This window comes from Ascaphus truei, chromosome 4 (assembly GCF_040206685.1).
Source record: "Ascaphus truei isolate aAscTru1 chromosome 4, aAscTru1.hap1, whole genome shotgun sequence".
NCBI lineage: Eukaryota > Metazoa > Chordata > Amphibia > Anura > Ascaphidae > Ascaphus > Ascaphus truei.
Genome location: NC_134486.1, coordinates 105,459,649 through 105,474,332, shown reverse-complemented (window position 1 = coordinate 105,474,332; position 14,684 = coordinate 105,459,649). Strand labels below are relative to the sequence as shown.

Genomic DNA, 14,684 nt, shown 5'->3' with positions numbered 1-14,684 from the left:
TGTTATAGTACCTTCCGGTCACGGCGGTGACCAGTACCTCTTCGCAAAGGGTCAGATGAATCACGGTCTACCTCTTGGGTCTTAATGTCCAGCCATCTGGTCCCAGACGACTCGCCAGCAACCTGCTCCGCACGCTTGTCTCTTTGTTCCTAGCTGTCTACACAGTAAGGGTGATGCTCGCTACTACTATAGGCCATCACTGCAGCACAGCAACCTTCGGTGACTTCAGGGAACACTCCTAGGGGCCTACGGGGTAGCTTGTCCTATGCAGGTGGGTCACTGACCCCCTGCACCCACACTACCTCTCTCTTCACCTCCCAGATACCCTCTGACTACTCAACCTAAACCTGCAGCAAACACACTGCACTCACACAGTACCTGCAGCAACCGCACTTCACTCACACAGTACCTGCAGCAACCGCACTGCACACACTCTGAACTTGCAGCAACCACTGCACTCACTCGGTACCTGCAGCAACCGCACTGCACTCAACCGGTACCTGCAGCTACACTGCACTGCACACACACAATGTGCCTACTTGTCAGCGCTCACAGCACTACCAGCCGTGATACTGACAAGACTGCACACTCACACCTAAGGGCAGGGTCCCTAACCTAGGGGCCGTCCCTCAGTACCTACCCCCTACCCTGGTGGGGATTGGTGCCTGCCTGGGATCTGGGGAACCTTACCTGGTGTAGGAGCCACTTGCTCCCTACACCCTTCCTTCCCCTTCCTGCTCCCAGCTTCAACTGCCAAACATGGTCCCCGCAACATTGTAGCCTTCCTCCACAGGAGAAGCTGCAAAACCCTATTTGCTGGCTGGCTGCACGTGATGTGGGTGAAAGGGCAATCCCCAGAGGCTGCTGGGAATTGTAGTCCACTCAGGACGTCTTTAGCATTGGGACCGCGTGCGCTACCCTTACTGTGCCTGCGTGACCAATGTGCACGCTCGCGCAACCTGTCATGGCGGACCCCGCTAGCTGGGTGTGCTGCAGAGCCTCGGAGCGCTACATGGGGGGTCTCTGGGGCTGAAAAGAGACCGGGGTTACAGTTGGTTTTAACACGACCCTTCGCCTTTTGCCATCTGCATGATCATAGATACAGGATAAAGCCGATGATACACACCAATACCCTCCAACAAATTGTGGCTCAATACGATAAAAACAGGGAAAACGGGCTGCACTTGAACACTCATGGCGGGCGGAGGGTCTCTGGAGAATACTGTAACCGAAACTGGTCTTTGTCTTTCTTTAATATGAAAAGCCTAAATTGATACATTTTTGCAACTTCTTCCTTCAGTCTCAAGGCCAAGTTACAATAGCACAATGTGGTATCTTTTTTAAACTAAACACCTGCAAGTCGACTGAAGGGCATGCGTATTACAATTCATGAATATCTGCCATCTGGCGGACACGCGAAGAATTGGAACCTATTAAATCCGAACCATTCTCAATAAACGCATCAACCGCGCGTCAACCGCGCATGACCCGTGGCTGAGAACGCAAAATGAATGCGGCATGCTCCAGGTGAAGTGCGTCGCATTCCAGGAAAAAGCCAGGGAAAAACCGGCGATGTGTTAGACTCAGATGCGCCGCAACAGTATTCATATTGTTTGACTTATATACATATATATATACACACATATATATATATATATATACACACACATATATATATATATATATATATGTATATATATATATATATATATATATGTATATATATATATATATATATATATATATATATATATATAATGTGGTAATTTGGGAGGTTTCTTAGAGCTTGCTGGGTATCTGTGTGTTTATTAACTTTATCAAGCTGGTCTCAGCTGTTTTGGAGGTTAGTGGCTCCTCCCTCTCAGGGTTTAAGCTCGCCCCTCCCCACTCCCCACTTTTCAAGTAAGCAGTTCTTTTTTCATGCAGCTGGTTGGGACAGATCCAATGCAATCAATCTTCCTCTAACTATAGAGGTAAATAAGAATTGTAATCAGTTAGTGATAGGACCTGCAATATATGGTCATGCCTTGAAGTCTTAAAATGCTTTGGTCAAAGGGTTTAACTAAAGAACCCTTTATTCAAGAGGTATATAGGTATTTCACTGTATATTTTTGTCATATTGGATGAAGCTTTGGGCTTCTTTATTTTTTGTTGTATACATTTAGCCACTCCCAGTAGCACCAATTGACACTTATAAATATTTACACACTCACACATATATACATACATACATAAATACATACATAGCAAATGGAAATATTACTGTATGCTTATTTACATGTCTTAGACAGGTCTGCAACCCCGCCTCTCACCATTATCACCCAGCACACAGCACTTCCACTGCAGCAATGGATTCTGGGAAATGACATGCAAATGAGCACACAGTGCCACCTTTTGCTTCAAAACCATAAACATGGTTCCCTATAGGCTTAAGCTTGCTGCATCGTCACAGCTTTGAGCAGAGCCAGGGTTAAGATGCACAGCCAGCAAACCCACCCACAGACAGAGTGTTTCAACCTTAATGGGTCTCATCAGTGTGGGGTTGGTTATACTGGCTATGCAAAAATGAAGCAAGGGATAGGTTTTACCATACTTAGTTAAGTTATGGTGGGTAAAAAATGTGACAAAACCCCTCCACAGCAAAGCATATAGCAAATGGAAATATTACAATATTGCACGCAATATTGTCAGTGTATGACCCTTGTGCATGTCTATAATCAAAGATATAGTACACACTGTCAATTAGACTAAGAATCAACTTAGCCCAGCAAGGAAAGGGTTAATAGTCAATTAAGGAGGTATATAAGGGGAAGCAATAGAGTATGGCTCCAAAGCCCCTGAAGAAGTAACCGGGCGGTTATGAAACGCGTAGGGCGGAGCCTAAGAGATTTTCCATCTACTGCGTGAGACTACACCGGAGAGGAGCAGTGACATCATTGGGAAGCGTCCGAACGCCCGTGGCCACGAGCGGAGAAGGAGGACGCCGATCCAGCGCTGCTTCAGCCGGTCGGGTATTGTCTCATGTAGCGGACGGCATAATAGTGTTATTTTTAAAGGCAAGATACATTGTAAGTGTGTCCTACCAGAGTTTTAATTGTGTGTGAGTAAAAGTATTCTTTGTAGCAATATTGCACCATTTGGTCTTTTCTCTCATTCATATCGGATGGATGATTTGTGGTGTGTTTGTCAACGGAGGGTTTCTGGACAGAAGACTGGAAATACATCATGAGGGCTCTGGTGTAAGAACGCCTTGAAGCAAGCACAGATTCGATCCACCGAATTTACAAGCCTGCTATCTTGTAAGTAGGCTTTTTTCTGGGAAAAGGGATTCAAACATCTTTGTGGTTGTAAGGAGGCAGGAGTCACGCCGCCCACGGCGTGCTCCTCACTCACCCGCGGCTCTGTCTGGGGCTCCCGCGGCTCACATGGATGTCTCCCTCATATCGCCGAGCTCCGTTCCTCTCATACGCGCGCGCGCGCACGTCAGGTCTCCTCTTCTGCCCTCGGTTCAGGGCGCGGGACCGCGCACGCATCCACAAGCGCTGCCACACGGAGGCGCGGCCACACAGGGGCGCACCAACCTTTTAAAGACACAGTACGCTTTTCCAATGCCACAATACAATTCACCAATTCTTCTAGGATTTATAGCTCCTCCTCCAGGAACTCATTTAGACCTATCCCTGTCTCAGCCTGGCCCATTCACACACCCCCACCTTGCTACTCGGCCATTGGTTCCTCGTACCTACATATACCCTCCAGTTTCATTAACTCGTCGGCTGAGCATAGAACCAGTTGTTCTCATCACTCTCTGCCTCCCTAGTTCTGTTTCACAGATTTCCTCGTGTACCGGACCGGCTTCTGCTACGTCTTTCTGCACCTCTGGCATCCCGAACTCGGCATACGGCATCACAACTCTCCTTATCTCTGGCATCCTGATTCTGGCTTACGGTAAACGACATCGACTCTCTCTCTAACCCTGGACTTGGCTACCGCACCCTCTACCATCCGTACCTCTCCTACCCCGATCCCAGAATCCCAGACCACTCTTCAATCAAGACGTGCCCTTGTGGCTGTGGGTGGCATAATAACATTTCCCACCTCAGCACCGCGGTCCCGTCTCGTTTGTGGTGAGCACATCCTGACAGTGGTACTGCACAATGGCTGTGTGTTCTCTTCATCTTCTTTAGGAATATCAAGGCAACAATGTTCCTCGTTGTGTGACTGTAATCCATTGTGAAAGACTGATACACAAATCATTGGACTTTATCAATTGGTATTTTATTCCATTTCCTACTAGCGCCAGAATTGCAATTTATTTTTCATGCTGGGTGATAATGGTGAAAGGCGGGGTTGCAGACCTGACTAAGACATGCAAATGAGCATACAGTAATATTTCCATTTGCTATATGCTTTGCTGTGGAGGGTTTTTCTCACTTTTTTTACCCACCATAAACTTAACTAAGTATGGTATATACATATACATATATCTTATGTGGTTAATTTGGGGCTCCTTAGAGCTTGCTGGGTATCTGTGTGTATTTTGCTAGAGTTTGATATGATTTGTGCTCCTCTTTTAGATGTCTAATTTCTAGCGGATGCATTTAAATTCCTATAACTCACATGAAAACTTTTAATGACTTGGACTGAAAAACTTTAGCTGCTCATAAGATCTGTATATAACAGGGAGCCCTCTGTTGTAATCTTGTAGTAACATCGCATTCTCTGCAGTGCTACTGGCTCTACTATACCTTTCCTTTAAAAACTGTAAGTGAAAATATACATTTAAAAAAATCTACAGCACAAATCAGACAGCAAATGGTTTCATAAGTTTATTTTAATGTGTAACCAGACATTTTAAAGGGGTTTGTAATTGCTGATCTCTTAAGAAGTAATGTAAAGAGAGTTAACAGAATGATAGAGAAAATCCTTTCGGTCAGCACACTTAATATGGATTCAAAGGGATTACTTCTTGACTCCACATCCACCTCCGTGACCTCCACCTCCGCCTCCATCACCTCCACCTCCACCTCCACCTCCATGACCACCACTGCTTTTACACCCATGACCTCCGTGACCTCCACCTCCACCTCCATCACCTCCACCTCCACTGCTTTTACACCCATGACCTCCGTGACCACCACCTCCGCCTCCGTCACCTCCACCACCACCACCTCCACTGCTTTTACACCCATGACCTCCGTGACCTCCACCTCCGCCTCCGTCACCTCCACCACCTCCACTGCTTTTACACCCATGACCTCCGTGACCTCCACCTCCGCCTCCGTCACCTCCACCTCCACCACCTCCACTGCTTTTACACCCATGACCTCCGTGACCTCCACCTCCGTCACCTCCACCACCTCCGCTGCTTTTACACCCATGACCTCCGTGACCTCCACCTCCGCCTCCGTCACCTCCACCTCCATGACCGCCGCTGATTTTACACCCATGACCTCCACCTCCGTCACCTCCACCTCCGTGACCTCCTCCTCCATGACCTCCACTGCTTTGACCTCCATCACCTCCACCGCTTTGACCTCCGTGACCTCCACTGCTTTGACACCCGTGACCTCCACCTCCGTCACCTCCACCTCCATGACCTCCACTGCTTTGACCTCCACCTCCGTGACCTCCACCTCCGTGACCTCCATCACCTCCACCGCTTTGACCTCCGTGACCTCCACTGCTTTGACACCCGTGACCTCCACCTCCATCACCTCCACCTCCATGACCTCCACTGCTTTGACCTCCGTGACCTCCACTTCCGTGACCTCCACCTCCACCACCTCCACCGCTGCTACCTCCATGACCTTGATGGCAAGGTTCTGATGAGAAATAGAGGTAAAATTTGAAGGAATGGCTGAGATACATTGATTACTTTTTAATGAAGGGAATGGCAGTAAAAAAAAAATCAGATCATACAAAGACAGGTTATTTAAAACAAAAAATCCCCCACATTGAGGGACTTTTATTAATTTGACACTAAAAGGAGGGACACAGAAGCGCACAGAAAATATTAAACTCTGATGTACTGGAAATTTTCACAGATCTGTCAGGTCTGATTTATTCATAGTCAGTATCATTTGAAGTCGGTCTCACTGATTTCTAGTATCAGGGGACTCATAAACTTCTATTGAGTTTCACCGATGTAAATACGTAGTTTTCCTTTAAAATTGCCTTCTGATTCTAAACTCCCCAAATCTTAAGAACTTAGTCTATGGAAGTTGACATCAATTGGGCATATTTTCCATGTATCTTCATCTTAACAGTATGATAATAATGTAGGCCAATATTTCTATAGGTCTTACTCTGATCAAGCAAAGTGACATCGAATTCAGAACTGTATTATGATCATACTACTGATGTGAAGATTGTTAGAAGGTATGATGACAATCATTAACAGGCTTAATAAAAATTGGTTTTGAATGTGGTTTTGGTTATAATACATTTTGTGTTTTGCTTCTGGTTCTGCCTACAATCTATATGTTTTTGGTTTTATATTTTCACCAAATTATGAACAGATTTCAAAATAAGCAGGGAAAAACATATATAGCACAACAAAATGAAAATATGCTTCAAATAAGTATACAATTATAATAATGATTACGAAACTATAATAATATAACTGATACCCGTAATTTAAAAAATGGCAAGGGACACCATTAGTTTTCAACTCCACTGGTAACCCCACAGTACAGATGGCTCTTTGTCTGGTTTTCTGGGTTTGGTTCTAAATCATTTTTAGGTCTACTGTAGGTTTGAAAAATCTGAAGGGATTTGGTTTTAGTTTTCTATTTTGTTTTGAAATGTAAAATTCTGGTAGTTTCTGATTTCACACACCCAGTTTTGCCACTCTTTAATCAAGACTGGATTGGTTAAAAAAGGATTTCACAATATTACAATATATTTTCCATGTATCTCCATCTAAACAGTATTATAATAATCTAGGCCAATCATTCTACAGATCTTACTCTGATTTCATACTCCCAGTTTTGCCCATCTCTTAAAAACAATTCTGTTTTAAAGTTTTAGAACAAAAACTAAAACACCAGTGTGGGTGCCCACCCTTATTGTATATAAGTTATTGTGAAATCTATTGCTATTTCAGTTTTAGAAAAGAGCCATTTTGGAAAAAGGCAAACCCCTCTTGTACAATTACAGACAAGGAGGAGGCAGTGATGTGAAGGAGATTGCTGGTTCAAATGAGCAGTTTTTTCCTTAATCAACTTTATCCATAACACACATCATCATGGTCTCTACAGTCATTCTTTCCTTTCCATTTTATGCTCCTGTTTAAAATGACTGGTGTTTCTCCTATAGTAATAAAATTAATGTATTAATGCATTGTTTTATAATTTATTAGTACTGTAAAGAGAAAATTCCCCAAGCAATGTGACTGTGCATATTGCTGCACAATGAGTTAAAGACCCTCCCGTAAACAACCGGATTAAGATGTGATTGACCATGCAAAATTTCCTACCTGGGCATTTTGGGGCAGGGCATGCGTCCTTGCATGATTTAGCTGGTGCACAGGCTGAAATGAGAGAGAATGAATATCACTGAGACAGATAAGTTCAAATCCTGTATGGTTTTTATGGACCTCATAAACACAACTTGAATTTCTAATAGCTAATGGCGAATCATACAAAAGCTTTGAAAACCTACTGTAGATGAATGGGGTACATTTTTATTAAGTTAACAATAGAAAAGGTCATGCATCCATGTGTCAGGGTGAGTGCATATTAGTGAGGGATTTGAGGAGAGTAAAAGAAGAAGCTACGTTTCACAATTCAGTGTTTCTACCCCTCATGTTTTCCTTTTCCTTACTTCCAAACACCCTGCAGTTCTGAGTTGCATTAACATCTCAACATTTTAACAATCTGCTTCAAATGTAGACATAATGCCTTGGTTTACATGTTTCATATATGTGATGCAAGCAAAAAAAAATATCTTTTTTTTGTTCACCAAGACACATTTATACATTTCCTTGGGTTCTCTTTAAATAACCGATTTTAATTTATTCACAATAATCTTGGCAGCTATGATTTTCTGCAAAAAAAATCAGTTCATCTTGTACTTACAGTTTCCATTTCAGGAAAAAAGTCTCTTTATGATAATTCATTGAGAACAGTTTACTTGACTTTCAAATGATCTTTAAGCATCTCCCTGCTAAATAGAACAGCAACACCATAAAGAACTATGCACAGATTACAACTATCCTCTTTCCAAAGTTGTTTAATTTCCAATAGAATCAATATCTTTGCAATAACTACTGTAGGTACAGCTATGAACATCTCTTTGCCAGTCAGTCCAGCCTTTTGCATGTATACCAGATGCACCAACTAGTAAATTCTATATAACCCTATTCACTATCATAAAGAATTACTTACGGTCAGAATCTTTGCATCCACCACCCTTTGAGCCAGGCATGATTGATCTTCTAGTTATATTCTGCTGTAGGGATGGAGATCTAGGCTGGAACAGGTCTACCAGCTATGCCTGATGGTGCTGCTTTTATACACAAAGTGAAGCCATTCAATCATTGACAAGTCCTTTCAGGAACCAATGGGATCCCTTTCCAAACATTTGTAATTAAGTATTTAGGATTCAATGCCTTTTTGTTAAATTGTTTGCTTTAATCAAAGGCAGGGTGTTTCTCAATTTTGTATTTTTTTCTTTTACTCCAATAAAATAATGGGATTGTTGGGGTGTTTCTTTGCTAGTCACTGTTGTGAGTAATTTGTAGCATAGTATGAGCATTGTTAGCAGGCTTGGCATACTTTGGATATGTCCCCATACAGTACATGAGCTTTAAAGACAGCATAAATCCCTTCTTCATTTCTGACCCATTGGAATTGCTTTGCAATGCATTGCGTTGCTGGCAGCCAGGGGGTTAACTTGTTTTGTGTCACAAGGAACAAGGTAGATGTGATGCTCTAAAATTGTGACCAGTCCTGTAAATTGAGTATCCAAGTGTATAAATCCACAATGGGTTAATCCAAAACACGATGGAGTGCCCCTAATAATGTTGATTAGGAACTGGTGGGAATAAGTGTACTAGTGGAGTCGGCTTGACACACACAACTATAACACATAATAGCACCCAATCAGCACAATACTTATAAATGGACAATGTCCGTGGTAGACAGGAATTAAATAAGGCACTGCGGCACTTTACCTGTGCTACCCAAGGGGCACTCTTGTCGTTAGCGGCATGCAATCCATCCGTTGTAGGTCCAGGAAGTTAGATAGAGAGCGTAGATAAAGCACAGCCAGGGATATCCTGTATATTCCGTGCAGGAAGAAAAGAAAGAGCCAGGCCACTCCAGAGGTAACAAAAAGTAATAATTAATTTATTGCATGCTGAACATACAGAAAAAATGGACTAGGTAAACGCACCTACGCGTTTCGTACTCAAGGTACTTTATCAGCCCGCTGGCTCTCTGCATCTGAGGCAACCGAGTGCTCGCCTTGAGTCTTCCGAGTCTCTCTGGCTCTGCCTGAGTGTATCTAAGTTGTCCCTACAGTCCTCCCTGCCCTCCTGGAACGTCTTCACGGGAGAACGCACTTGCCTCTATTAATGCTAAATCGTGGCCCTTTCTACCCCTGGTATGTCTGTCTGGGCCAACCATGGTAACCAGACTTTTAGAAAATTTGTGCCAGTGTGAGCTGCTGTTTTTAATAAATGTACTCAATTGTTTAAACAGTTACATGCTATGGAGCTTGCGCTTCTGTTTGTTTTTTTGTTCTTAGATTCCTAGTGGTTGGCTATACCACTTATATCTGAAGATGCAATATACTCCCTGGATCTTCTTTGGGACTTTTACCTCTCTGGATTGTTTCATCAAGTGGAACATTACTTTGGACTTATACTTTATCACTGGTCACATTATGGTTTGTTGTAATGTAATATTACAGTATATATAGTTTAGTTTAATATTCACTCTATTATTAATTAAGCAATCACATTGGTTATTTATTTAATTATCACTAATTTCCACCTTAGCGCTACATAATTTTGTGTTGCTTTTTTGTGTTATATATATATATAAAAACAAACATCACGGCTTGCACTCAATGTACTGGTTCATATAGACAGGTGCTAGTCTCAAATAATAGAAAAACAACATTACCAATCTCTCGTCCGGTAAAGAAAGACTGCACTCGGTTCAGTAATCATGAAAAACTGTATTGGGCATCTGAATAAAAAGATACATACATATATACATATAGGCACAAACACACACACAGCAGGCACAATACAAATACCACACGAGAATCTGGAGTACAAAATCAGAGGAAGGTTCACCTGTTCCTCCAGCAGTGTCGTGTACCTCATCATGTGCATGAACTGCCCAGGGGGCTGCTACTAAATAGGTGAGACGGGACATGGGCTAAACAAGAGAATTAATCTGCATCGCCACAGCATTACACGCGGAACAAGACACAGTCCTGTAGGAGAACATTTCTCTGACTGTGTAATGCAGCAAGCATAAGCTTATAAGGGTCCATGTCAAAATGGATTTTAAGCAAAAGGTGGCACTCTGTGCTCATTTGCATGTCATTTCCCAGAATCCCTTTGCTGCTGTGGAAGCTGGGCGATAATGGTGAAAGGCAGGGTTGCACACAGTAATATTTCCATGTGATAATATATATATATATATATATATATACAGCTAAACCCCGTTATAACGCGGGTCTCGGGGTCCACCCCGAGACCACCGCGTTACTAACGGGGTCGCGAGAAAAAAAAATGGCCGCCGCGCTTTAGCGCATATTCATCCCGCGGGACAGGAGATGGGAGCGGGCATGTCCCTCCGCTCCCCGCTTCCCCCTGTCACCGCGGGACAGGCCGCGGGGCAGGAGATGGGAGCGGGGATGTCTCTCCTGTCCCCGCTTCCCCCTGTCACCTCGGGACAGGCCGCGGGGCAGGAGATGGGAGCGGGCATGTCCCTCCGCTCCCCGCTTCCCCCTGTCACCGCGGGACAGGCCGCGGGGCAGGAGATGGGAGCGGGGATGTCTCTCCTGTCCCCGCTTCCCCCTGTCACCTCGGGACAGGCCGCGGGGCAGGAGATGGGAGCGGGGATGTCTCTCCTGTCCCCGCTTCCCCCTGTCACCTCGGGACAGGCCGCGGGGCAGGAGATGGGAGCGGGGATGTCCCTCCTGTCCCCGCTTCCCCCTGTCACCTCGGGACAGGCCGCGGGGCAGGAGATGGGAGCGGGGATGTCTCTCCTGTCCCCGCTTCCCCCTGTCACCTCGGGACAGGCCGCGGGGCAGGAGATGGGAGCGGGGATGTCCCTCCTGTCCCCGCTTCCCCCTGTCACCTCGGGACAGGCCGCGGGGCAGGAGATGGGAGCGGGGATGTCTCTCCTGTCCCCGCTTCCCCCTGTCACCTCGGGACAGGCCGCGGGGCAGGAGATGGGAGTGGGGATGTCCCCTCAGGTCGCCGCTTACCTCAGAACCATGCTGCCTGCATGGAGGTTGTAGCGGGGGGTTTCTTCTCCCCACCGCTGTCCCCGGTGCTCCCGCTGCCTGCGCGGGAGGAGGGGGGGGAGCGGGTGGTGGTGCTGGTCGCGGCCCGTCTGTGTAGAGTGAGAGAGTGTGTGTGTATGTATATATGGGAGAGAAAGTGTGTGTGTGTATATGGGTGTGTGAGTGTGGGTAAGTGTCTGAGTGTGTGTGTAAGTGTGTGTGAGTGTGTGTGAGTGTCTGTGAGTGTGTAAGTGTGTGTGAGTGTGTGTGAGTGTGTGTGAGTGTGTGTGAGTGTCTGTGAGTGTCTGTGAGTGTCTGTGAGTGTCTAAGTGTGTGTGAGTGTGTGTGAGTGTCTGTGAGTGTGTAAGTGTGTGTGAGTGTGTGTGAGTGTGTGTCTGTGAGTGTCTAAGTGTGTGTAAGTGTGTGTAAGTGTGTGTGAGTGTGTGTGAGTGTCTAAGTGTGTGTAAGTGTGTGTGTGTGTGTGTGTGTGTGAGTGTGTGTGAGTGTCTGTAAGTGTGCGTAAGTGTGCGTGAGTGTGCGTAAGTGTGTGTGAGTGTGCGTGAGTGTGGTCAGTGTGTGTGCAGTGTGTCAGTGTGAGCAATGAGCAGTGTGTGTGCAGTGTGCAGTGTGTGTGCAGTGTGGCAGTGAGCAATGAGCAGTGTGTGTGCAGTGAGTGTGTGCAGTGTGTCAGTGTGAGCAATGAGCAGTGTGTGTGCAGTGTGCAGTGTGTGTGCAGTGTGGCAGTGTGAGCAATGAGCAGTGTGTGTGCAGTGAGTGTGTGCAGTGTGCAGTGTGTGTGCAGTGTGGCAGTGAGCAATGAGCAGTGTGTGTGCAGTGAGTGTGTGCAGTGTGTCAGTGTGAGCAATGAGCAGTGTGTGTGCAGTGTGCAGTGTGTGTGCAGTGTGGCAGTGTGAGCAATGAGCAGTGTGTGTGCAGTGAGTGTGTGCAGTGTGCAAAAAAAAAAATGTAAAAAAATTTTTTTAAAAAAATTTTTTTTTTTTTTTTTTTTTTTTTTTTAAAAAAAAAACGGGAGCCACGGGAAAACCGCGTTATAACCGAATCGCGGTATAACGAGGCGCGTTATAACGGGGTTTAGCTGTATATATATATATATATATATATATATATATATATATATATTTATATAACAGCAGCATCAGAAAATAGCCACACTTTAATAACAAATAAAAACACTTAACTAGATTAAAAAGCAATGGTAAATGCACTCAGAGAGAGTGGCTAAGAAATGCTTATCTGCATGAATAGTTCAGTCAGCAGTGAAGCTCCCTGAGCTCTTTATGTTCTCCGGCTGGTGGGTTTAAGGAATTCCAAGCCTCCACTTGAAATGATGGAAGTCCTGCCTGGTAGTTGTCTGCTCTTCAGCAACCCTTTGTGCTATGTTGGGGTCCCTAGCGTTCCACCAATACAGTAGTTCAGTATCTGCAGTACTGTACTGTAGAAGCCGCTCAGCCAATAATATTGCTTACAGGAGAATCGCTTGACTTTTGAATCGCACCGATATTGATACTGTATTGTCAAAATAAAAAAAACACAGAAAATAATACGGCAACAATACTCACCATAGAATTTCCCATTCAGCTGGTGCCGGCGCCGGTCCACTGCCAGTCCAGCGTTCTTGATCATCCACGTCGATAGTTTGCAGCGGGACTAGTCCTTCTGTAGTCAGCTGATGAGGCTGGAAATTGCTTAGGTACATGCAAGCTTGATCGAAACTGTACACGAAATCCGTCTCAGGGTTGTCACTGATTGCGGGACCGTCATTGGAAACCGGTGCTGGTGCATTGCTTGGCAGCGACTGTCGTTTCTTAGTTGGTTTTAACACAACCCTTCGCCTTTTGCCGTCATCATGATCATAGATACAGGAAAAAGCCGGTGATACACACCAATATCCTCCAACAAATTGTGGCTCAATATGATAAAAACAGGGATCGCGGAGGCGCATGCGCGACGGCAAGGAGCATGGCTGCGTGAGATAAGTGCTCCGTGCCTCGCTAAAATACATTGACTGCAAAAACCTGACAAAACCATTCCTACAACGGAGCATTTTACTAATAAAGCCCCGCACTATCCCGCAATGTCAAGGAAAACGCCTAAAATACCCAAGAAAAAGGGGCTACCGGAATATTTCGACCGAGCCGGATCGCGCGCTGCAGGGGGAGAAATGGCGCCACATTCGAACGCGGGCTCAGAGACGGAGCCGGACGAGGAGGGTGAGGAGAGAGACAACCCGGTATTGCGCCCGTTAAGACAGAGTGACCTGGATAAACTCTATGATAACCTAAAAACGTTGTTGCAAGCAGAGCTGAAGGACATAAAGAAAGAGGTTACTGAGCTGGGGGAAAGGACAAGTGTCCTCGAAAATAAAGTGGATCAATCAATTAAAGCCATAAAAAGGCAGGATCGCAAATATAACAACCTTCAAGAACAATTAAATGAGCTGAGGGACCGCCAAGAGGACGCAGAAAATAGGGACAGGCGGAATAACCTCCGAATCAGGGGGGTCCCCGAAACAGTCCTAGACAGTGAAGATTTTGCCCTGAAATGGTTGGAATCTCTGCTCCCTGACACCCCAAAAGAATTCTTAATCCTGGACAGGTGCCATAGAGCCCTGCGATCCAAGCCTCTAATGCATGAGCAACCACGGGACATTGTGCTCAGAATGCACTACTACCGCTCAAAAGAAGCGGTACTCCACAAAACAAGACCCCTGCCAATAGTGGAGTATGAGGGTGAACGTATGTCCATTTATCAGGATTTATCCCCAGAGACTCTAGCTCGCCGAAGGGCCCTGCTACCCATCACCAAGACCCTGAGAGATAAAGGGGTAAGGTACCGTTGGACCTTCCCCTTTGGCCTGCAGGTAACACGAGGCGGCAAAACTACCACCATTCGGGGACTGGAAGAAGGGCCGGAGTTCCTCCATAAGCTGGGCCTAGGTGAAGCCCCGGCAGCGGAAAACCCAAATATCGCCCTACCAGAACCTATCTGGGAACAGCGGGCGAGATCCCCCAGAGAGCAAAGGGGCGCAACACCAACCTAAAGAGCTCAGTCGAACACTAACAATAAAAGAGTTCAATGTTCAAGGGTTAAAAAGTTTCGTTACTAAAGTTACCTGAGGTCTGGTCCCCGGCCGCGGGGAAGCAGTCACCAAATAAAGAGACTCGCCCCCGAATGAATGAAAGAGGGAAGAA

At 45.5% G+C, this 14,684-nt stretch overlaps 1 protein-coding gene across 1 annotated transcript; it reads right to left on the bottom strand.

Moving 5' to 3' along the window:
* Positions 1–4,630: 4,630 nt before the first annotated feature.
* On the bottom strand, positions 4,631–8,531 carry LOC142492280 (uncharacterized). The gene is made up of 4 exons (XM_075594951.1): positions 8,391–8,531; positions 7,481–7,534; positions 5,289–5,825; positions 4,631–4,762 (listed from the first exon to the last, which is right to left on the bottom strand). The coding sequence occupies exons 3-4, from the start codon at positions 5,805–5,807 to the stop codon at positions 4,631–4,633; spliced, it is 651 nt and encodes a 216-aa protein (XP_075451066.1). The 5' UTR covers positions 5,808–5,825; positions 7,481–7,534; positions 8,391–8,531.
* Positions 8,532–14,684: the final 6,153 nt, after the last annotated feature.